Genomic DNA, 23,494 nt, shown 5'->3' with positions numbered 1-23,494 from the left:
AGGCATATGAAATACTCCACATCTTATGTCATTAGGGACATAAATTGTAAAAACAAAAACGAGATACCACTACGCTCTATTAGAATGACTAAAATCCAGAACACTGACAATACCTAATGTTAGAGAGGATGTGGAGCAATAGGGACTCTCATTCATTGCTGATGAGAATGCAAAGCGGCACAGCCACCCTAGAATATAGTTTCGCAGTCTCTTACAAAACTAACCACCCTCCCACTACACAATCTCCAATCATGCTTCTTGTTATCTAATCAAATGAGTTGAACACTAGGTTATAGTTTGGCTGTTAAGTGCCTCCCAAAGGATTATATCCCATTCATATGAGGGAATATCTTCAGGATATTCATATGCCCCCAATCCTAGCCCCTCCCTGTTTCCTGTTTGCTTCCTTGCCACTATGAGGTAAGCAGCTTTCCTCTGCCACGTGCCTCTGCCTCTCCATAGGCCCAGAAGCAATGATGCCACAAGCACACAGACTGAAACCACTGATACCCTTAGCTAAAATAAACATTTCTTCCTTTTAAGTTGTTTATATTAGGCATTTTTTCACAGTGACAGGAAGCTAACACAATTTATGCCCATAGGCACACACACACATACACACACACACACACAACTCACACACACAAACTTGCACATAACTGCTCAAACTTGGAAGCAGCCAAGATACTATTCAATAGATGAAGGAATAAATGAATTGTGGTATATGAAAAGATAAGAAAGAAACTTAATTGCATGTTACCAAGTGAAAGAAAAGGCTACTACTATATTATCCCAACTATATGCCATTCTGGAAAAAGCAAAACTATAGGTACAATAAACAGATCAGTGACTGCAAGAGGCTGACAAGGGGAAGCAATGACTGAACAAAGCACAGACCTTTTAGAGGAATGAAATAAAATACTATAATAATAGATATATAATTATAAATTTATCCAAATTCATAGATGTACACCACCAAGATTGAACTCTAAGGTAAACTATGGACTTTGAGTGATAATGATATATCAATGTAGGTTCATCAATTGTTAACAAATGTGTGGCTCCTGTGGGAGATGTTGATAGTGGGGAACTAAAATGTGTGGGGGCAGGGAATATAAAGGGAATTCCTATACAATCTGTTCAGTTTTTCTGAGAACCTAAAACTGCTCTAAAAAAAATAAAGCAGAAGCAGAAGATTATTATAAAGACAAAGAAGAAAGGCCCCAAATCAGCAACATAATTTTTCACATTAAGAAAGTAGAAATAGGGGCTGGGGTTGTGGCTCAGTGGTAGAGTGCTCCGAGGCACTGGTTTTGATCCTCAGCACCACATAAACATAAAATAAAGATATTGTGTCCACCTAAAACTAAAAAATAAATAAATAAAAAGAAACTAGAAATAAGCTGGGTACAGTAGCACATGCCTATAATGCCAGCAATTCTGGAGGCTGCGGCAGGAGAATTCCAAGTTTAAGGCCAGTCAGTCTCAGCAGCTTAGGGAGACCTTCAGCAACTTCAAAAAACTCTGTCTCAAATTAAAAAATAAAAAGGGATAGCTTGTTAAAGTGCCCCTGGTTTCAATCCCCAGTACCAAAACAAAACAAAAAACTAGAAACATAACTACTGTGCAGTAGTGTGAGTATAAATAATTAAAATGTTCTGGATATTTTTTAAAAAACTAGAATGAAGGATTTTGAATATTTTTACCATAAAGGAATGATAAATGTTTGAGGAGATAGATATATTTACCCTGATTCGAACACTACATAATGTATCAAAACACATGATTTCCTATAAGTGTGTATAATTTATATGTGTCTGTTAAAAAATACATTTCTGTTATTGCTAATTTTTTAAAGTAACTAGAAAAAGAAGATCAAATGAAGCCCCAAACAACCAGGATAATAAAGATTGCAGTAGAGATAAACTAAATAGAGACTAGAAGAAGAGATAGAAATTGTGTGAACACCTGAATTCACAGCAACATAAGTCACAGTAGCAAAAAGTAGAAACAATCTTAGTGTCTATTGAAGGAAGAACTGATAAACAACATGTGGTATTCACACACACAAATATTATTCACCCTTAAAAAGGAAGGAAATTCTGACACATGTCACAACATGAGTGAGCCTTGAAGACATATGTTTTAAAAAAAAAAAAGCTAGTAACAGGACAACTATTCTATAATTCGACTTTTGTGAGATACCTAGAATCATCAAGTTTATAGTGATAGACATTAGAATGGTGGTTGCCACAGGACAGGCAGGAAGAAACTAAGAGTTATTATACATGGGTACAGGTTTCAATTTTGTAAGATGCAAAAGTTCTGGAGATGGATGGTGATAGTTGACAGCAATGCAAATGTAACTGTATAGGAATTACAACCAAAATTTTGATATTATATATATATTTTACCAATAAAAAAAGAATCAAAAAGTTGGTAGGTTGAAACAATCAAAAAATTGATAATATTTTAGCTATATTGACAAAGAAACAAGAAAGGACAAATATCACTAAAATATGAAATGAAAGTATGTATGTTAGTATCCAGTTTACAGAAATAAAAAGGATTGGGCTGGGGCTGTAGCTCAGTGGTAGAGTGCTCACATTAAACTAAAAAGCTTCTTCATAGCAAAGAAAACAATCAAGAACATGAACAGAGAGCCTACAGAATGGGAGAAAATCTTTACCACCTGCACCTTAGATATAGCATTAATCTCCAGGATATACACAAAACTCAAAAAACTTAACACACACACACACAAAAAACCAAATAATCCAATCAAACAGGCAAATGAACTGAACAGGCACTTCATAGGGGAAGGCATATAAATGGTCAAAAAAAGTATGAAAAAATGTTCAACATTTCTAGCAATTAGAGAAATGCAAATTAAAACTACACTGAGATTCCATCTAACTACAGTCAGAATGACAGTTATCAAGAATACAAGTAACAATAAATATTAGCAAGGATGTAGGGTAAAAGGTACACTCATACATAGCTGGTGGGACTGCAAACTGGGTTCAACCACTCTGGAAAGCTGTACAGAGATTCCTCAGAAAACTTGGAATGGAACCACCATTTGACCCAGTTACCCAACTCCTCAACTTATATCCAAATGACTTAAAATCAGCATACTACAGTGATGCAGATGCATCAATGTTTATAGCAGCTCGATTCATAATAGTCAAGCTTTGGAAACAACCCAGGTGCTCTTCAACAGATGAATGGATAAAGAAAATTTGGTAAAAGTACACAATGTAATATTACTCAGCCATAAAGAAGAATTAAATTATGGTACTTGCCAGTAAATGGATGGAACTGGAGACTATCAGTTCCAATAATACCTATGTGAAAACCCTAAGTGAAATAAATCAAAATCCCAAAAAGCCAAAGGCCAAATGTTCTCTTTGATATACAGATGATAACACATAATTAGCAGGGAGGGAAGAATAGAAGTTCATTAGATTAGACAAAGGGGAATGAAGGGAAGGGAGAGGGGATGGGAATAGGAAAGACAGTAGAATAAATCAGACATAACTTTCCTATGCTCACATATGAATACACAACCAGTGTAACTCCATATCATGTTTAACCACAAGAATGGTACAAAAATTGTGATGGGTTGCACCCCATCACATGTATAAAATGTATAAAATGTCAAAATACACCATATATCATGGGTGTAAAAAAAACCAAAATGAAACAAAAAAACCAAAGGCAGATATAATCAGACTGAATAAGAAATAAATATGGAGAAGAAAGCTGTTGTTAAAGTGAGGATAGCATTAGATCCCCACAACAAGGTGTATTCTAAAATGTAATCATATGAACATTATTTTCATTAAAAATATGAAAAGAGGAGTCAAGAACATGCAAGATTCCACATCTCTCTGCTACTTTTCAACCTTGCAAAGGAGATCCCAAGCAATGTAATCAAATGGGAATAAAAAGATATAAATATAACATTGAATGGACACAAAACTGGGAATAATTTCAGATGATATGACCATTTACCTAGAAAACCCAAGAGGATCAACTGACAAACTATTAAAACCAAGAACTGAATTTTATATATGGTCCAAAACAATAACATCATCCAAAATAAAAAAAAAACTATAGTTTTCTTTAGCACTAGCAACAATCAATCAGAATTATTCCATTCTATACAATTTCTTTTTTCAATAAAAAAGTTTATAGATAACAACAGTGATTCCTTGTGTACCTCTTCTTTGTTTCATTAAACTCTCCACCCAGTCCATAAACACTATCTTGCATTTAGAGTTTTTTTACTTCTATTCATGTTTTTATGGGTTAGCATGTTGTGCTATGTCCTTAAAAAACATAAATATGTGTACATGGGTATATACATTTGCACTAATTTCAAAATAAAATGCAAACTATATACATACTAAGTTTTCACATTGAAAAATTGTATTAAATTATATGTAATATAATAATATGTATGTGCATGTGTCATCCTGCAACTTGATTTTACCCTGTATTTAGACTTATCCAAGTTGATACTTATGCTTATATATGGCATTCTTTTTCATTATCTGGAATCAGTATGGAATATGCTTTTAAAAATAATTTGTTTCATTTCTAAAAGTACATGCATGGTAATTAAAAAACACATCTCAAAAGAGATACAGGTTAAAGACAAAAATCACATTGCAAGTACAAAGCAGCTTGGAAAAAATAGAAATAACTTTACTGTTCATCTAGAGGAAGATTAAATAAATTATGGTCTATCTATAAAATGGTTTTACAATATATAAAAAGAATTTAGTAGGTCTGTACATACTGACATGCAAAGACTTCCATGACATAAAAGAAAATCTAAAACAATATGATCTCTTTTATGTCAGAAGTTAAAACTGTGTATTTTAAATCACATGTCTATATAAATGTATCTTAGAAAGACAGAAAAATGATAATACTGGGTACCTTTCAGTAAATGAATGGGTTTGAGGGAGTTGAAGGGAGATAATTTTACTGTTTATTGCTAGATTTTGTTAAGTGAGGATATGTTCTTAATAGTGTGGGGGAGTAAGTGGGAGAGGGAAAGGGAGAGGAAGAGGGAAGGAGGGGTGAGAAAGAGGGGGAGAGAGAGAGAGAGAGAGATCCAGGGGAGCTTAACCAGTGAGCTACATCCCCAGTCCTATATTTTTCATTCTGAGATAAGGTCTCCATAAGTTGTTGAGGGCCTCACTAGGTTGCTGAGGCTGGCTTTGAACTTGTGATCTTCCTGCCTCAGTCTCCTGAGCTGCTGGGATTACAGGTGTAGATAAATTGATGATACATAAATAGACAAATGCAAGATCAAATATTGATCAAGAATGCACAAAGGACCAACTCACTCCCAGAGCATATAATCAAGTAAGAACTAACCATATTATAAGTTTTTAGTGTGGTTGCAGTCCACATTCTTTGACCTAAGGTTATCACTTAAGTTTCCCTTTTATTTATGGTTTTTTTCATCTATTTAATTAGAAAATAGAAAAGCAAGACAAATATTGTAATGAACATATACTTACTGACATATTTCAAAGTTTTGGGTCGGAGAAGACAACCACGAAAATTCAAACACAGCACATTTAGACGCCACTTTTGCAAAGTAGACACTACATATTTATCTGTAACTGTATTCTTCACTGTGGAAAAGTTAATCTAAAAAGGATAAACAAAAGGCATTAAGAAATGCAAAAAATATGTTTCATATAAAAATTTTAAATATTTTAAATTATCAAGTACTAAAAGTTCTCCATCACATCATTCCCAAATAGAAAAAAAGAGTAAAATATTAGAGTGTTCTACTAGAGAATATAAATTTCATAAGTAAAAAAGGAATATACACACATACAAACACAATTCCAAAATGATTTGAGTTTGCCAATAAAAAATATAGCACATTAAACACAAATGGCTTTGGGGGTATGTGTATGTGTATGTTTCTGAGAATCAAAGCTTTGTACATCAAGAATGGGAAGTTATACTCCATGTATGTATAATAGGTCAAAATATATTCTACTGTCATGTCTATCTAAAAAGAACAAATTAAAAAAATTTTTAAAAAGCCTTGTACATGGGGGCTGGGGATGTGGCTCAAGCAGTAGCACACTCGCCTGGCATGCTTGCAGCCTGGGTTCGATCCTCAGCACCACATACAAATAAAGGTGTTGTGTCCACCAAAAAAAAAAAAAAACTAAACTAAAAAACCTTGTACATGCTAGGCAAGCACTGTAACCACTGAGCTATATCCCAAGTCCACAAATGGCTTCTTTTTTATTATTATTATTAAATGATTTAACACATGAGACAAAATCTAGTCTCCCACTTGTGAGTTAAGATATACAAAATAGTTTAACAATGAGATGATAGATTTCAAAAAGCAGGCAGAACTATAAAAAATCTTGGAGCAAAAGTCACTCTATAACACCATATACTTTTTTGATTATAAATCAATTTAACTTTTATCATAATGATGTTACCTTTAAGAATTTATCCTGCAGATACAATCATGTATTTTTTAAATATTTTTGTTTGTTTAAAATATTCTTTACATTTTCATATAATCATACATCTATATGGGGAACAATGATGTTCTGATACATTCATGCATGGTATAATGATCAAATCAGGGTAACTGGCATATCCATCACTTCATACATTTATCATTTCTTTGTGGCAAGCATTCCAAAACTTCTCTATTAGCTCTTTTGAAATACACATCATTGTTAAATACAGTCACTGTACTGTGCAATGGCACACCGGAACTTATTCACTTTTATAACCATGCATTTGTACACCAGCCTTGCCCTTTCCTGTCTCCTCTCCAGTCTCTTAACCTGTATTCTACTCTCTACTTCTGTGGGCCAACTTTTAAAGATTCCATATAAATATGAGATCATATAGTATTTGTCTTTCTGGGTATGGCTTATCTCACTCAACATTATGTTCTCTAGTTCCCTACATGTTGCAGATGACAAGATTTCCTCTATTTAATGGCTGAATAGTATTCTTTGGTGTCTACATACCACATTTCCCCCTCATTCCTTTGTTGTTGACATTTAGGTTGATTCCAAATTTTGGCTATTGTGAGTGGTCCTGCAGTAAACATGGGAGTGCAGGTGATTCTTTGATATATGGATTTTATTTCCCTTGGATATGTACCTAGTAGTGGGATTTCTGGATCCAAAAATGTTTAATTTTTTATATCTTTATTGCATTTTTATGTGGAACTGAGGATTGAACCCAGTGCCTCACAAATGCTAGGTGAGCACTCTACCACTGAGTCACAGCACCAGCCCCCAAATTTTTAATTTTGATGATGACTGATTATCTACTTTTTTTCTCAGTATTATTTTAGAGATGCATTCAGGTTTATTTAACTCTTTAGTTTACTATCTATCTAGTAGCCAGGCACAGTGGCACAGGACTGCAATCCCAGCAACTTGGGAGACTGAGGCAGGAGGATTGCAAATTCAAGGCCAGTCAGGGTAACTTACTGAGATCTTCAAAATAAAAAAATTAAAAGGGCTGTGGATATAGCTCAGTGGTAGAGTACCCCAGGTTCAATCTCCAGTACCACCAAAAAAAATGTATAGCATTCCATCACTCCATTGTATATGTTTTGAAAGTTATTATTTTTAAAAAATATTTCTTCTTCCATTGATGGACATTTAGGTAGTGTGCAGTGTTTCTGCTGTTTTAAACACATGACTTGAGAACATCTGTGAGTTTCTCTAGGCTATATACCTAGAAATGCAATTGCTTGGGTCCTAGATTTGAGTGTCTTCAAATTAAGTAGATGCTTCTGAATTGCCCTCCCATGTTGTTAAACAAGTTTATATTCCTATCTTGGTAAACATTGTCATATCACCAATCTTTGGCGTTAACAGATTTTTCTTTTCTTTTCTTTCTTTTTTTTTTTTTTTTTTTGGTACCAGGGATTGAACTCAGGGGCACTCAATCACTGAGCCACATCCCCAGCCCTCAATCGTCTATTTTTTTTAATATGTATATTTTTTTAGTTGTAGGTGGACACAATACCTTTACCTTACTTATTTATTTTTATGTGGTGCTGAGGATTAACCCAGTGCCTCACACATGCTAGGTAAGTGCTCTACCACTGAGCTACAACCCTAGCTCCACACTCATATGTATTTTAAAAATTAGGAAAAGGATGTACACTAAAGGATTTTAATAGAAAGAGAGAGAAACAAGCTAAGAAACTAATTAAATAAATTGAGGGACTTCTTACAACTAAACACTGATCAATAGCTGAATTCAGGGTTAAAAAAAGCACAATTTACAGAAAACCTAAAGAAACAAGATCCAATTATGTTACTCTCTCTGATTGTATAATTCAGTCCAAGAACAAAATTCACAATATCTAGAGGATTTAATGGACCAAATCCTACATGAATTTTACTCCTCAATGTCAATTTTTTGATGAGAGTTGGTTCTCAGAGTTCAAGATTCCCCTCTCCCCGTCCATAGTACTAAGGATTGAACCCAGGGCCTCACATGTGCTGGACAAGCACTCTACCACTGAGCTACATCCCCATCCATTTTTATGTTTTATTTTGAGACAGGGTCTCACTAGTTGCCCAGGCTGGCCTTGAACTTGCAATCCTCCTGCTTCCGTTTTGCAAAATGGATGGGGTTACAGGTGTGTGTCACCAGCCCCACCAAGATTCTATTATTTTAAAAGAACCAGGAAAGCAGAAATCCTGTGTATCCAGGTAGGGGGAAATTAAATGGCAAAAGTGGCATTTCCTTAAAAAATATTTGCTAAATAAGAGTATATGCTTTGTAGTCAGAGTGATCAGAGTTTATATTCCAATCTAACCACTTAACAACTTGGGCTATTACTTAACTAAGCCTTAGTTTTTGGTTTTGTTAATATATTTTTTAGTTGTAGATGGATACAATGTCTTTATCTTATGTTTTTGTTTTTCATCTGTAAAGTGAGAAAAATAATAGTGCCTAACTCAGGAAACTTCAGGGGGGAACTAAGAAAATGCAACTTAATGTGCTCAGTGCAGAACTCAGTAAATATTAGCTACAATTATTCAAAAACATAATAAAATAGCACAAAATATGAGTGCATAAATTTTAAAAATTCATCAGGGAATAGGATTAATATATGCAACACATAAACAAAGCCTTCTTGATATTGTCAGTGCATTTGCATGCATGCAGACACACACTCTGGCATTTTCCAATGTGGACTTCTAGACTGACATTTCTGTCCTATTCTTCCCTAGTACTATTTTTGTAACTTGGATCATGCCTGTGTTTCTCATTCCAAGAAGACACTGGGAAGAAGAGTCATCAACAATAAAAAGTAACCACATATGACTTATCTGTTTCCTGGATAACACTGTATTCTCAACAACTATGATTGTGTATCAATAATCAATGGCCATCATTTTCCCTGTTGTCTAAAGTCCAGTCAATAGCTGACTTCTCCACCTTCCTTATTGCTAATGATGGAGGATGGATGATATCCTGTGATTAGATTGACTTGTGAATAGGGGGACTGACCCCATTTTTCAGAATCTCTGAAACTTACAGAAACTAAGAGGAGTTGACAAGGTGCCAAGGGCATTAATCTATAAGTCAACCAAACATGTCATCAGAGCACCCTCCCCATTCTTGGCTGAACTGTTGTATTCTCACTCTGTATGACAATATCAAGAGAATTGATTCCATCTGAGCTAACAAATCAGATACTCATGCCTTAAGTTTATTTTTAGTTTAATGCAGTGATTCTCAGACTTTAGCCTGCATCAGAATCATCTGGGTGGATTTAACGATCCAAACAAACAGATTGCTGATTTGCTACTCCCAGAATTTCTCTGGGGTGGGGCCTGAGAATTTGCATTTCCAACAAGTTCCTGGATGTTGCTGATGCTGCTGGTCTTAGGACCACACTTTACGAATCATCTCTTTATATTATTTATACGAATAAATCTCTTATTTATGTGACAAATGTTTGGGGATGTTCCTTTTCACTTTGGAACACTCATAAAAAAGAAAAAAATGAATCCAAATGCTCTGAAGGAGAAATAATATGTGCAATATTAAGATAAGGACAAATCCTGCAGCAGCCTGGCAGAAATTAGAAAAAGCCAGCACTTCTGCCCTCATTGGATAAAGATGTAGAGAATATGAGAATGTGGCAGGAAGAACAAAGCCAGATAGGAGGTTAGGTTTCTTGATGTTTAGTAAATTTCTATTTCCATAATTATATTTTGGCCTTTGTTTTATTTTTGCTTTTATTTGTGTTTAAATGTGTCACAATTATAAAAAAAACAGGCAATGAGAAATGACAAAATGAGGAATTGGCTACTCACAAATTGGATGTTTCAGCTAAATGCTTAAATTTTTAGCAAAAAATTATATCAATGTCATACTTTGAATTTAATTATCAGTCAGTTCTGTCCTCTTCGAGTTCAAACCCCTCATCTTGTCAGTTTTACCTACCATTAGCCATGCATATAAGGTCATTCTTTCTTCTTTATTTTTAGTAGAACTAATCCTTCCAAATTATGAGTGATGAATAGGTCATTACAAACCACACAGTCTAAACTGTCTTCCTCATAGGCAAGGATTCAACATACAGTATATACTCACGAAGGAATCAGGCACATATTAATATTGAAGCCAGGATAGGGTATAAAATATTCAATAAAACAGGCTTTTGCTTCAATACTAATATTCAATTCATATCTACTATTTAAAATACTAATATATCTCTTAAAATAACATTATTTTATTTTTTATCTCTCCCTCCAAGCTTCTGCAGAACTAAAGAAAAACAAATGTAGTTGTTGCTGGTGGCCACAGAGTAAGGAGCAAGGAAGAAGGTGGTCCCTACTAAAGCAGGTCTTATAGCAATCCATTGGCCCTTAAGAACTAAAATGACCCCATAGTTCAGAGAGTAGCTACTTACAGCATTCCACAATTTAGTTATTTGTATCATCACCATCCAGGAGTGGTTTACTTGACCACATATTATTACATCTCTTAAACCAAGGTACGAGAAAATCTAAGTGCAAAGAAAAGAAATACACAATTTTGAAAAACGTGTAAACTTTGATGCAATTCTTCCCACTTTTTATGTGTGTGCACACATGCATGCAAGGGTGGAGGGAGGGAAAGAGAGATTAAGAGAGACTAAATGGTAATATAATCCATATATTGTATAGCAAAAGTTTAAGCACTAGAATTTTATCTGAAGATAGAAATTTTATCCAAAGTATTAGAACTTATCTGCTGATGCCTTTTGTACAATGTGATCCTTTATTTTTTTTTTTTTTTGGCACCAGTGATTGAATTTAGGGGATAATTAAACACAGAGCCAAATACCCAGGACTTTTTATTTTTTATTTTGAGACAGGGTCTTCCTAAGTTGATTAGGGCATCACTAACTAGCTGAGGCTGGTGTCAAACTTGTGATCCTCCTGTCTCAGTCTCCCAAGTTTGGGGGATCACAAGCATGAATCACTGCACCTGGCTTATTTATTAAACTGGGTGGTGAGTACACAAGTACTCATTTTTTACATTTCTTTGCATGCCTGAAATATTTCATATTAATAAATTCACTTTTGAATAAAATACATAGAAATAAATTTAAGGGGGTGAAAGAATCATACAAAACATTGAATATTCCATTTTGTGAATTGGAAGACACAATAACAATAAGGAACTGAATCAGTCTGCCCCTGAGTAAACACCAAACACAAGCTCAGAGTGTTTTATAATAGTATTATATCAAATATTCAAAGAACAAATAACAATAAAAACACTGATACCAGTTCAACCCAAAGTGATCTATAGATTCAACGCAACCCTATTAATTTTTCAGACTCCTTTTGCAGAAATGGAAAAGCCAATCCTCAAATTCATATGGAATCACAAGGGGTTCAAAATAGCCAAAATAACTTCAAAATAGAACAAAGAGGGCTAATACAAAGCTATAATAATCAAAACATCAAAATACAGGATTAATATGTAGACCAATGTAATAAGACTTGAGAATCCAGAAATACTTAGCATCTTTTTAAATTTTTTTAAGTTGTAGTTGAACACAATACCTTTAATTTTATTTATATTTTATGTGGTGCTGAGGATCGAACCCAGGGCCTCGAACATGCTAGGCAAGCGCTCTACAGCTGAGCCACAACCCCAGCCCCTACTTAGCATCTTTGAACAACTGATTTTCAACAAGAAGCCCAATACAATTCAATGGGGAAAGAAGAGTATCTTTAATGAATGGTGCTGAGACAATTGGATATTCAAATATTTTTAAAAATGCATTTAGACCCCCCCACACACACACACTCATTTCATATTTTTAAAAATTCAAAATAAATCAATGGCCTAAATATCAGAGCTAAAACCATTAAATTCTTAAAAGAAAACATGGGGTAAATCTTCATGACCTTGAGTTTAACAAAAGTCCTTAGCTATGACATAAGCCACAAAGGAAAAAAATCTAAATTTCATCAAAATTCAAAACTTTTGTGCATCAAAAACCATTGCAAATAAAGTTAAAATTTCACTTTTTTTCTGTATATACTATTGAAGGAACGAATTATGCTAACAATTAAGTCAATCATTGAAATGACCAAGAAATGGCATTGAAATGGCATTACAATTCTTATTATACATATAGAGCACAATTTTTCATATCTTTGTATATAAAGTATGTTCATACCAATCCATGTCTTTATACATGTTCTTTGTGTTTTTTGCATTATAATTCTTATTACATATATATATACCACAATTTTTCATATCTCTGTTTGTATATAAAGTAGGTTGACACCCAATTCTTGTCTTCATACATGTACTTTGTACAATATTTTAAAGAGAGGAAGTACGATAATTAGGCCTTAAGTCCAGAGAGGTAAAAGCAACCTAGAAAAGTTAAATGGCCACACTTCCATAGAGCCAAATTTCTGAGACTGCAAGAGACAAATAACTTGTTCAAGAGTTGTATAATAACAATCTAGATAAAAAGTGAGATGGGAAGCAAAGCCTTAAAGGCAGTAAACTGTAATTCAGCCAATTAAGAAATAAAGTTCCTGAGCAAGCACTTCCAAGTCCCTATGACACACACAAAAAGCAGACAGGAAAACTGAGCACAGCTGCTCAGAATGGACTGGGCTTCTATTCACTGAGCCTTTATTACAGAGACCACCTCTCCTTGGAAGGGTACTATACTAGTTGCTTAGGTTGCCATAACAAATTGCCACAAACTGGATGGCTCAAAACAACAGAAATTTGTTCCCTCTGTTCTGGAGGTAAGAAGCCTGAAAACAGAGTTGAGAGGGTGGTGCCCCACTGAAGCCCTTATAGAAAGTCCTTCCTTGCCACCTTAGCCTCTGGTGGTTGCCAGGATTCTTCTGCATTCTTTGTCTTATAGCTATATCACTGCTCCAACTTCTGCCTCTTGTCACACGGCCTTCCCTCCTGTGTGTGTTTGGTTCCCTCTTTCCTCTCATAAAGACACCAGGTATTAGATTTAAGACCCATTCAAACACAGCATGACTTATTCTCTGCAAAAATCTTATTTCCAGATTTCCAGATAAGGTCACTCTCTGAGGTTCCAGAAGTACATTAATTTTGGAGGATACTAGTCAACCTAGTACAGTCACCTAACTCCTCTGAGTCTGTTTCCTCATCTGTAAAACAAGGGTCTTTGGTGAAATAATTTCTAAAGGCCTCTTCCATATCTAAAATTTTGTGATTACTTTTGTAATTTATGGCCAGATAGTTAAAATTAGTCTCTTAATTGTATTGCCATATGGTAATTTTAATCTCAAATTTAAAGAGTTTATTTTTCCATATTGTATGATTTAAGTTCTTCTCAACTATAAATTCTAAGAGGGTATTAATTACAACAAAAAAGCCCATATCTAAATAAATCATACCTATCATTTACATGTTAAATTCTTTCATAAATGGATTCAGACTTGCATTTGCATTGTGGTCCATGTAGTAGAACAGAGAAAGATGATTAGAATAAGACTACATAATGCCTTTTCCAATGTGTGGGGATTTTTGTCTTTTCCAATAAATGAGGAGCTGCCATTTTCTTCACTAGCTCTTTTAACACTTAATTGTTCAGTACCTAGTTTATAATGTCACACCACATTCATTCCATAGACCATTTCCCAGAAATACTTAAAAGGCAAGTGTTCCACAATTCAATGTAGAATAAACTGTTTCAAAGAATTTAAGTACAATTACCACAAACCTATAGTTTCTCCTAAGGAGTGGGGCCACTATTATAAAATATAACTGAAAGTTTTAAAACATTCATATGTAATTACATTTAGAAATACTAGAAATTAATTCCACATGGAACACTGTTGCCAATATAGCAACCTGGGAAGAACATCAAGGAAGAAGAGTATGATTTCTAATTCAATTCCATAGATAATCACCAGGTACTCTATGCAAGACACATCCTAACCCATAAAATTGACAACACATATCAGAAAACGGGGCATTTTAAGAAAACCATATGCCACTGAAAGTCTATATATGAGCATGAAATCTGAGCATACTCAATAATATGTTTCAGCACCACTATGAGCCAGGGTGCTTTGAATTTCAGGAAAAAGAAGAGCATCTAGTGAAGAAGTATTGGGATGAGAAAGGAGAAAGAAAGCCCACATCATGAGGGAAATGGATGGATGTAACAAGAGAAAAAACTGAACACCTTAACCCCTGGCAAAGGGAAAGAAAAGGAAAAGGGATTCACCAGTTCAAGGAAGCCAACCATGCCTCAAAGAAATTGAAATGGTGCCTGGTGAGATACGATGATTTCAGTTAAGGTTACAGAGGCAGCTGCAAGAAGTCTACCTAGAGCAGAGACCTTTGAAGCCTACAGTCTACTTCCTACTTCTGACTCAATGTGAAAATCAGTGATATTCTTGGAAGAGACTAGAAGTGGTTCTCGGGATCCGGAGATGGAAATTTTACAATACACTGAAGCACTGGAACCCAGTAGCTATTTTCATTTTGATCTTATGTGACAAAACCAGAGCCCCTAGGAGGATATCACAGCAGACAGATTTCAGCTTTACATTAGGAAAAACCTCTAATATCTTCTAGCACAAAAATGGTTTTTAATATTTGTTCTTTTCCATACAAAACAAGCAAGCCCCTCAAAAGGAATATACAGTGTTCTTGGTTAGAATTAACTTTTCTCTAACACCCTGTGGCATTAGATTGGTATTAGAGGTATCAGCACATGTGTCCCATACAAAAGTAGCAACAAGGAGGAAGGAAGAGCTAACATGGCCAACTGACCAGAAAGGGTGCCTATTCACTGAGTATGAGGGAGCACTGGATGTGTTCAGAGGGGATTCTGAGTTTGGGTGGAGGAGCCTGTAAGAAGAATTCAATTCTAAGTCCCCTTCATCACAAAGTTTCTGTGATTCTAAAATTTTTAAATTCCCTGGTCTCCAAGATGAGCCAGCTCTCCATGAACTTCCTGAGAACTATATTCTCTAGTAGTACCAGTATTCCCTACTTATTTGTTAAATACCCTGGATAGTAATGCATTTAATGTGGAAATTCTTGCTATAAGCACAGTAGAGAACAACAAAATAACTCCAGACCCAATTAGCAAGGAGGGAAAGAGTTACAGTATAAATCTAAATTAAACACAATTTATCCATCACAGAATTATGTGATGGTGGGCATCAATAACTAACCATAGAAATACCTCTTAAGCAACTAGACAGCACTTTGTATGCGAATGTGTAGTGGCCAGGTCATTCTTCAAAAACAACATGGTAAAGTCAAGCTAAAGAAAGGGTTCCCATTATGTCAAGATATCTATATTTCTTGAGCCTTATAATTTAAGAAGAAAGAAGAAATAATTAAAAAAAACATTTCTGTGAAGGGCTAGTTTTCTTTCAGCTAAATCAGATACTTCCCTCTAGCACCACTATCTACCGATGGAGTAAGTGGTCCTACTACTAACCAGGAGACCACTGAAGAAATGGAAAAGACCCTTTTTCTTGATGGAAAATGAAATGTTAAAAGTTCAATTTTGGCCCATTATGCATTAGGTGCCAAAGCCTATATCACAGTGTTCAAGTAGGCCTGATACTTTGCCAGGAATAAGTGAAGGCGGTGTATCATTGCCCCTTTGTAGAGCCATTAGGTGGAGCTGAACAAAATAGGCACCTGCAAGGGGGACAGGTAGTAGAATAACACTTTGACCATGGGAAATTGTCAAAGCCCAAGCAAAGTGAGAAGAATGTCTCCTCCAGAGGATGCACAGTGCAGATATCTGAGTTTCAGTAGGAGAGGGAAATTTCCAAACTAGATGGGAGGGAGGAGCCTGGCATGGAATATGGGATCCCAGACTACAAGAGGAAGCTGGTGTGGATCAGGGAATACAACCCAGGAAACATAGAAATGGGCCAGTCAAAGAGTGAGAATTCAAGAAAGTTGAAAAAGCAGATAGTCACCCTAGGGGATAACAGTAGAACTTAGGATAGTGAGTAGTGAAGTTACTTGTGGGATGAGGGCCTGACCTGCATGGCCTGTCAGAAAGAAATGGAGGTGAAGGGGCATTTGCATAAGAAATACATCCCAGCAATGGAATCTTGGTACTTATGGGACAAGGGATAGATTAAAATATAAAAGTATTAGGAAACTGGGAATCAGACATCTTGGTATAGAAAGTATTTACAAGTATGAAAGAGAAGAATACTAGAAATAACTCTGTAGTATTAGACTGGATTGGGTATTAGTGGGAAGTTGTGGTTTTTAATATATACAGTATTGCTTCTGGTTGAGGAATTTACACCACAGCAAAAAAGAAATGCCTCCAGAGGCCCATTAATGGATTTCACCAATCTTACCATGTTTTCCACCACGCTGAAGTTACTGGCTTGATAAAGTGGTGAAATGGTCTTGTGATGACTCATTAACTATTATGGGTAGTTGGCAATATATTGTGGGACTGGGGCAATATTCTCCAAAAGCCTCTATGTCCTCTGAATCAGCATCTAATACTGTTTATGATACTTTCTCCCATACTCAGGACTCACAGGTCAGAAATGAGAGTGACATACTCACTATTACCCCTCATGATCCACTAATCCTGTTCCCATAACCTTATTCTCCTGGCTCAATATTCTAATGAACTGAAAGACACTGGCCTAAAGTCCTAGTTCCAAAAGAAGGAATGTTTCAACCAGGAGATAAAACAATAATTTTATTAAACTGGAAGTTTAAACTACTATTCCACCATTCTTGTCTCCTTGTGTCTTTCTCTGAATCACTATGCAGTTCATGTGCTGGCTGGGGTGATTGATCCTGATGATCAAGGAGGAAGTGGACTCTCACTCCACAATGTAGATAAGGAAGAGTATGTCTGGAATACAGGAGATCCTTGTAGGTATCTCTTAGTGATGCCCTGTGTTTAGGTAATAACAAGGAAAACAACAACCCAATCCAAGCAGGTCTTCTAATGGCACAGACCCTTCAAGAATGAAAATTTGTATCGCCATACCAGGTAAGGAACCATGATCACCTGAGGTGCTTGTTTAAGACAAAGGGAATACAGACAAAGGTCATGGAAGTAGGTAGCTATAAATACCAGGTATAACCTCATGATAAGCTATTATTCCTCATTATTTTTAGCTTATTCCTCATTATTTTGTTATAAATATATATCAAATATCTGTATCATCTGTGTATATCTCTATTATATTTGTTTTCTTCCTTCTCCTTCTTGATATCATATAACATAAGATGTATTGACTTTATATCATTGTATTTACATACTTTTATAGCATTTCAATTATGGGATATCAAGGAGACAAGTAAACACATTCAAATATTTTATCTCTTTTTCTAGGAAATAATTAATACCTTTCTGATTATAAACAGGACAGCAGAATTGTGCTATATAGAATTATGAACTTATTATTATATTGAGAGATCAAGTATGGTTCAAGGAGATGTGTATGGGTGCAAGATGACAAGGGTGGACCTATGATGGTAATTTTATGTGTCAACTTGACAGGATCATGGGGTATCCAGATATTCAATTAAACATTGTTTCTGGGCATGTCTGTGTGGGTATTTCTGGATAAGATTAACATTTAAATCAGTAGACCAGGTAAAGCATTTGCCCTCCCTAATGAGAGTAGTTCTCATCAAATCCACTGAAGGACTGAATAGAATGAAAAACAATAAGAAATAATAAGTCTCTGTCTCATTACCTCTCTGACTGATTGTCTTCAGGCTGGGACATGAGTTTTCTCCTGCCTGAGGACTCAGATTGAGATTGAAACTTACACCCTTGGCTCTCTTGATTCTCAGTCCTTCAGACTTGGATTGGAACTATATCATTGACTCTCTCTGAGGTCTCCAACGATAGATCTTGGACTTCTAAGTCTTCATAATCATATGAACCAATTCCTTACAGTATGTACACACAGACATGCAAGTTTTGCTTCTCTGTAGAACCCAGATTAACACAGGGACATTGTGTAAAGAACAGAGCACCAAGAGTAGAGAATCAGGAAGACCCAGGATGGGTAATATGGCATCTTAAATGCTGGAAGAATAATTTCCAGGAGAAAAAAAAAGAGGCCCAGAGTAAAGGGTTAAAGCTACTGTATTTCTGGGGATAAAAGAAAGTCCTAAAGCAAAACCTCTTAAATATAATTTGTTAAGTTGGATTAGTACGTACATATTTTAAATTTTCTGTCCTTTTCTGGATGTTTCCTAACCAAGCTTTTACTTTGTTCTAACCAGAATCTCTCAAACTTATTTGGCCATATTACTGCTTTCTTTTTACTACAAAATATTTTGCAATATTTTAAGGAACACTTCTGGAAATATTGGTCAATATGTCCATAGGATTAAATGTTTGGTGGATTATAACCCCCATAGTCATTTTTAGAATGTCTACGATTTTGTGCATGAGAAAATAATTGACTTATTGGTATTTCCAGTGATGCCATATGGACATGAAAAGCTCACATTAATTACATTTTTAGAATGTCTACCATTTTATGCATCAGAAGTACTGTATTAAAAATAAGAATAACTTCTATAAAACTCCCTAGTTTGGATATACAGAACAAGATAATTGCTAAGAATAGTCCATGTGTTGTATCAATATTTTAAAATTTTAAAGATTAAGCTTAAATAGAATGTACAAGTAAGATATGTAGGTAGATTGGTAAGTGTTGTACTCTTGGAAATTTTCTTTTTAATGAGTATAGTTAAATTTCCCTTGAAGTGTGTGGAAGTGAAAAGGTTGTTATATTTTTTGACATCAGATGCTATGCAAAAAGGAGCACTTAGTTAAAACAGCAAACTTTGGACCTCGTACTGGTCAAAATTCCATTTTAATTTTGGGTTAAAAGAATGACTCAATTAAATGGAAGTTTACTTTTGAACAAATTTTGCTGTCAAGTAATTGGGTGATTATAGAATTTTGACACAAATATCTTTTGTCAGAAAAAAAAGTGGATAAAATCATCATTATATGTTGTCAAGCAGGTTATGATGAAAAAGAGCCAATAATTATCTTCATAACCATTCTGAAAATGTTCAGGACAGTTTTTATGGTGAGGATTAAATTATAGGCTAAGAGGTGTGTTATAAACGACAGATGCATTCTATTCTAGGCAGGATTGCAATCAGGCAAGAACATTCTCTCATTCTAGAATGGAGTACTGTTTCTGTAAGAACTATGTAGGGAAACAATTCCTAAATGTAGAAAACTAGAGTATGAATCCCCATTCTAGGTAACTGTGTGTTATGGATGAATTCCTTCTCAAATCCATATGCTGAAGCCCTAATCTCCAATAGGATGGTAGTGGGAAGTGGAATCTTTGGCAGGTAATTAGGTTTAGATGAGGTCATGAGAGTAAAGTCCATATAATAGGGTTAGCATTCTTTTAAGAAAAAGAAAAGTCATCAGAGCTTCCTCTGTCACGTGAGCATACAGTGAGAAGGTGGCCATTTGCGAGCCAGTAAGTGGGACCTCACCAAGAAAGGAATCTGCAAGCAATCTGCAGGCATCTGGGTCTTAGATTTCCCAGCCTCCAGAACTCTGTGAAATAAGTGTTGGATGTTTAAGCCTCCCAGTTGATGGTGTTTGTTTTAGCAAGCCAAGATTACTAAGACATTATGTAACCTACAACATGTAATTTAATCTCTATTTTCTGACTTTTATAACATGGATAAAGTTGATGGGAGTGATAATATTTGTGAGCAAGCCTATCAATACAAAACATGGCTAAGCCCATACTGAACTCTACTGGGTAGATATCAATGGTGGAATGGACCTAAGAGGTTTGTTATGACATTTAAAAACACTTATCCAAGCTGCTTAACAGTGACCTAAGTTACTAGCAAAGGCTTAAATGCATTCACATTCTGACAAAAGTCTATTTTTAATCTCTGGAAAATATGAAAACTGGCCCCTTTGAGATTAATGCATTGTTGCCAAAAAAAAAAAAAAGATCTTTAGGGAATTTTCTAAGTTTGGTTCAATCTATTTGTTCTTATGACATGGGTCACCCTCTGGGGAAAAATGTCAACAAGGAAGTAATATTAGGAATTTGGCTCACCTTGAAGGATCTTACAGATGCCATAGATCTAGCATGTTATAGTCCAGAAGAGGTGCCAAGCTACGTTCATCATGGGATTGCTGGGGGTAGAGGTTGTCTACAGCAGGGATTGGCAAACTATAGCCTGTACACCAAATTTGGCCAAACTACTCCAGCTATTTTTGTAAGGACCTCAAACTAAGACCTCAAATTAGCCTTTTGGAGAGAAGAACTTGCTCAAAGAGTTGAAGACATCGCCTCTTGGATCACAAAATTTAAAACATTTACTTCCTAACCATTTTCAGAAAAAGTTTGCTGATAATCTAGAAGTTGGCTAGTAATTTAGCAATATTAAATTAAATAGGTTAATGGGTAAGACTCAGGAAATGACATCTAGAGAAGACAAGATATCAAGCAAGTGTCAATGTGAGCTATGTACTGGGGCTAAGGGCATTTCCTGCCTAGTTTGAGGATCTACTGGAATGATGTTGGTTACTTAACAATCAATTTTTCCCAATAGAACCTTGATTTGGTTAGGATTATATTCTCCATAAGCTTTGGTGAAGTTTTTCTCACTCCAAGTCCCACCTATCTATTTAGCTATGTGTTTTAAAAACCATGACTTCCCATTGAAATTCCAATTATAATCTAATACCACAGGGTTCATCCTAGTGTTTTCCTCTCCATACTTGTAATTACTTTCTAGAGCAAGAAACCTGGCTCTCGATTTCCTAGTAAATACCAAGATTCCATTGCTTGGTTACCTTTCCTATTCAAATACCCCTTTACCCATCTCTCTTCCTGACATTACATATAGGTCAGTCCCTATTCCAGAAGTAAATTCACTCTTTTTTTTTTCCAGCTTTGGCAATTTATTTTTTTTTATTTTTTTTTTATTTTTATTTTTATTTATTTTTTATTATTTTTTTTATTGGTTGTTCACAACATTACAAAGCTCATGACATATCATATTTCATACATTAGATTGAAGTGGGTTATGAACTATGCACTAAGTTCCACTGTTATTCCCAAGGGTGAATACTAGCCTATCAACATCCTAGAGTCCTCACTCCTTGACTAGACAATTTTTGTTTCCTTGGGCTCTAAACCCCATGCCAGACCAGCCTCCTTATGTAGTTTGGGCTCCCACATTCCACACCAGCCTTCTCCCTCCCATCTAGTTTAAGTGTCTTCCTCCTCCCAAGAAAACTCAGTCATTTGCACTACATAAACCTCCTAAGGTAACATTGCTTGGGCTTTGATATGGTCCATTACCCACCCCTTTTTTTCATCTCTACTTAATGGCTCTAGGAAGGGGCAAGGATCCACCACCTTCATTTGTTCCTGGCAAAGTACCAGGCCTACCTGAAAACTATGATATAGGCTTTGGCACCTAATGTATAATGGGCCAGAATTGACTTTTTAATGTTTTATTATATTTTGTTTTCCATCAAGAAAAGGGATCTTTCCAATTTTGCCAACTTTGACTTATGTTATTCTAGTTACTAGTTGGACCACCTACTCAGTTAGTGGATAGAGATGCCAAAAAGAAGTACCTGATTTAGCTAAAAGAAAATCAGCCTTTTATAGAAATTTTTTAATTTCTTCTTTTTCTTGTTTTACAATCTTTAAGAGATATAGATATCTTGACCTGATTGGGAACCTTTCTTCCACTTTACTAAGTAACTTTAGCATTTAGTCCTTACGGGATGACCTGATCACATGAATACTTCTGCAAACTAAGGGCTAAGCAATCACTAAGGAGGCATTGTTATTATCATTTAATAGTCGTATAATTCTTTGATGCATAAATTGTGTCTAATTTTAAATTTATACTGTGACAAAGTTCTTCAAGGATGCTGGGGCTTCCCTCACAAATGTACTTCTCACAGTCATGGTGAAGGGAGTAGTAGTGTGCCTTCTGGCTACTCCCAGTGGGGTGAATAGGTTGAAATGACAAATCCATTCTAACCTTCCAATCTCCCTAAGTCTTTGAATCCTTTCCTTTGACTTATACAGGACAAGTCCTGAAGTTCTAAGATGCTCACTGCCACTTACCTTTTGTTTTGTTGGAGCCAACAAACAAAATTAAACTGTTAGAGTTCTTCCTTACTCTCTGAGCTGCGATATTAAATGCAGAATCTCTGTTTGTTGTGCTCATGTCAACAGATTCAACCCCTTTCAATTTTATATTCCTTCCATCATTATTATTTCCAAGATTTCTGTCTTTATAAATTAAAAAAATCTTCTTTTGAAATATAGAGTACTTTCTCATGGGTTATACTTTGTCCTCCATCTTTAGGGGCATGCTGAGATTTGAGTATAGTTATAGATTAGCAAAGAGGAGTAATAGGAGTGGGGGAAATAAACATTGCCTTTCATGGTAACTGCCTCAGAGGAGGCCATTACAGTTTCCTCATGAAGTGTAGGGTTAATCACCTCAAACTGAGGTGGAAAGACCTCAGTGCTCCCAGATTAATCAAATCTTACATAATTTCATTCCAACTTTCGGGTTCCCATTCTTTCCCTATCAATGCCTTCACTTAGAGAACCCTGTGAAGCTAAGAGTTTAATTTGCATGGTCAGCTGTAGGATATGATTTTGCATTTGATTTTCACCAATCTCATCCCTGAGTCTGCAGGAGATGAATCTCTCAGGACACACAGAGAAGCTTTCAGGTTATTTAACAGTGCTTGACCTGAGAATTTGAATATTCTAATACTTATATTTTAATACTTTTTTTAGTAACATTAGAAGCAACAGTCAACCTTAAATGCATTAGTTAGATTTCTAAAACTGCTCAAAAGTATCATGTATAGTACAGCTCCTTTCTTCTGAAATAAGGAGGTGATTAGGAGTATCTACTGGAGATA

At 35.3% G+C, this 23,494-nt stretch overlaps 1 protein-coding gene across 1 annotated transcript in view; it reads right to left on the bottom strand.

Annotated features, from left to right (window-relative positions):
- The window catches only part of Fbxl13 (F-box and leucine rich repeat protein 13), a 220,125-nt gene that overhangs the window by 122,671 nt on the left and 73,960 nt on the right, over positions 1–23,494 (bottom strand). The window contains exons 8-9 of the mRNA XM_026384982.1: positions 10,967–11,062; positions 5,541–5,673 (exon numbers count right to left, since the gene is read on the bottom strand). Coding sequence (XP_026240767.1) covers positions 5,541–5,673; positions 10,967–11,062 — 229 coding nt within the window. The remainder of the gene's footprint in view (positions 1–5,540; positions 5,674–10,966; positions 11,063–23,494) is intronic.

The sequence above is a fragment of the Urocitellus parryii genome, chromosome 3 (assembly GCF_045843805.1).
Source record: "Urocitellus parryii isolate mUroPar1 chromosome 3, mUroPar1.hap1, whole genome shotgun sequence".
NCBI lineage: Eukaryota > Metazoa > Chordata > Mammalia > Rodentia > Sciuridae > Urocitellus > Urocitellus parryii.
Note: the sequence above shows the minus strand (reverse complement) of the source record. Positions and strands in the feature narration are given on the sequence as shown.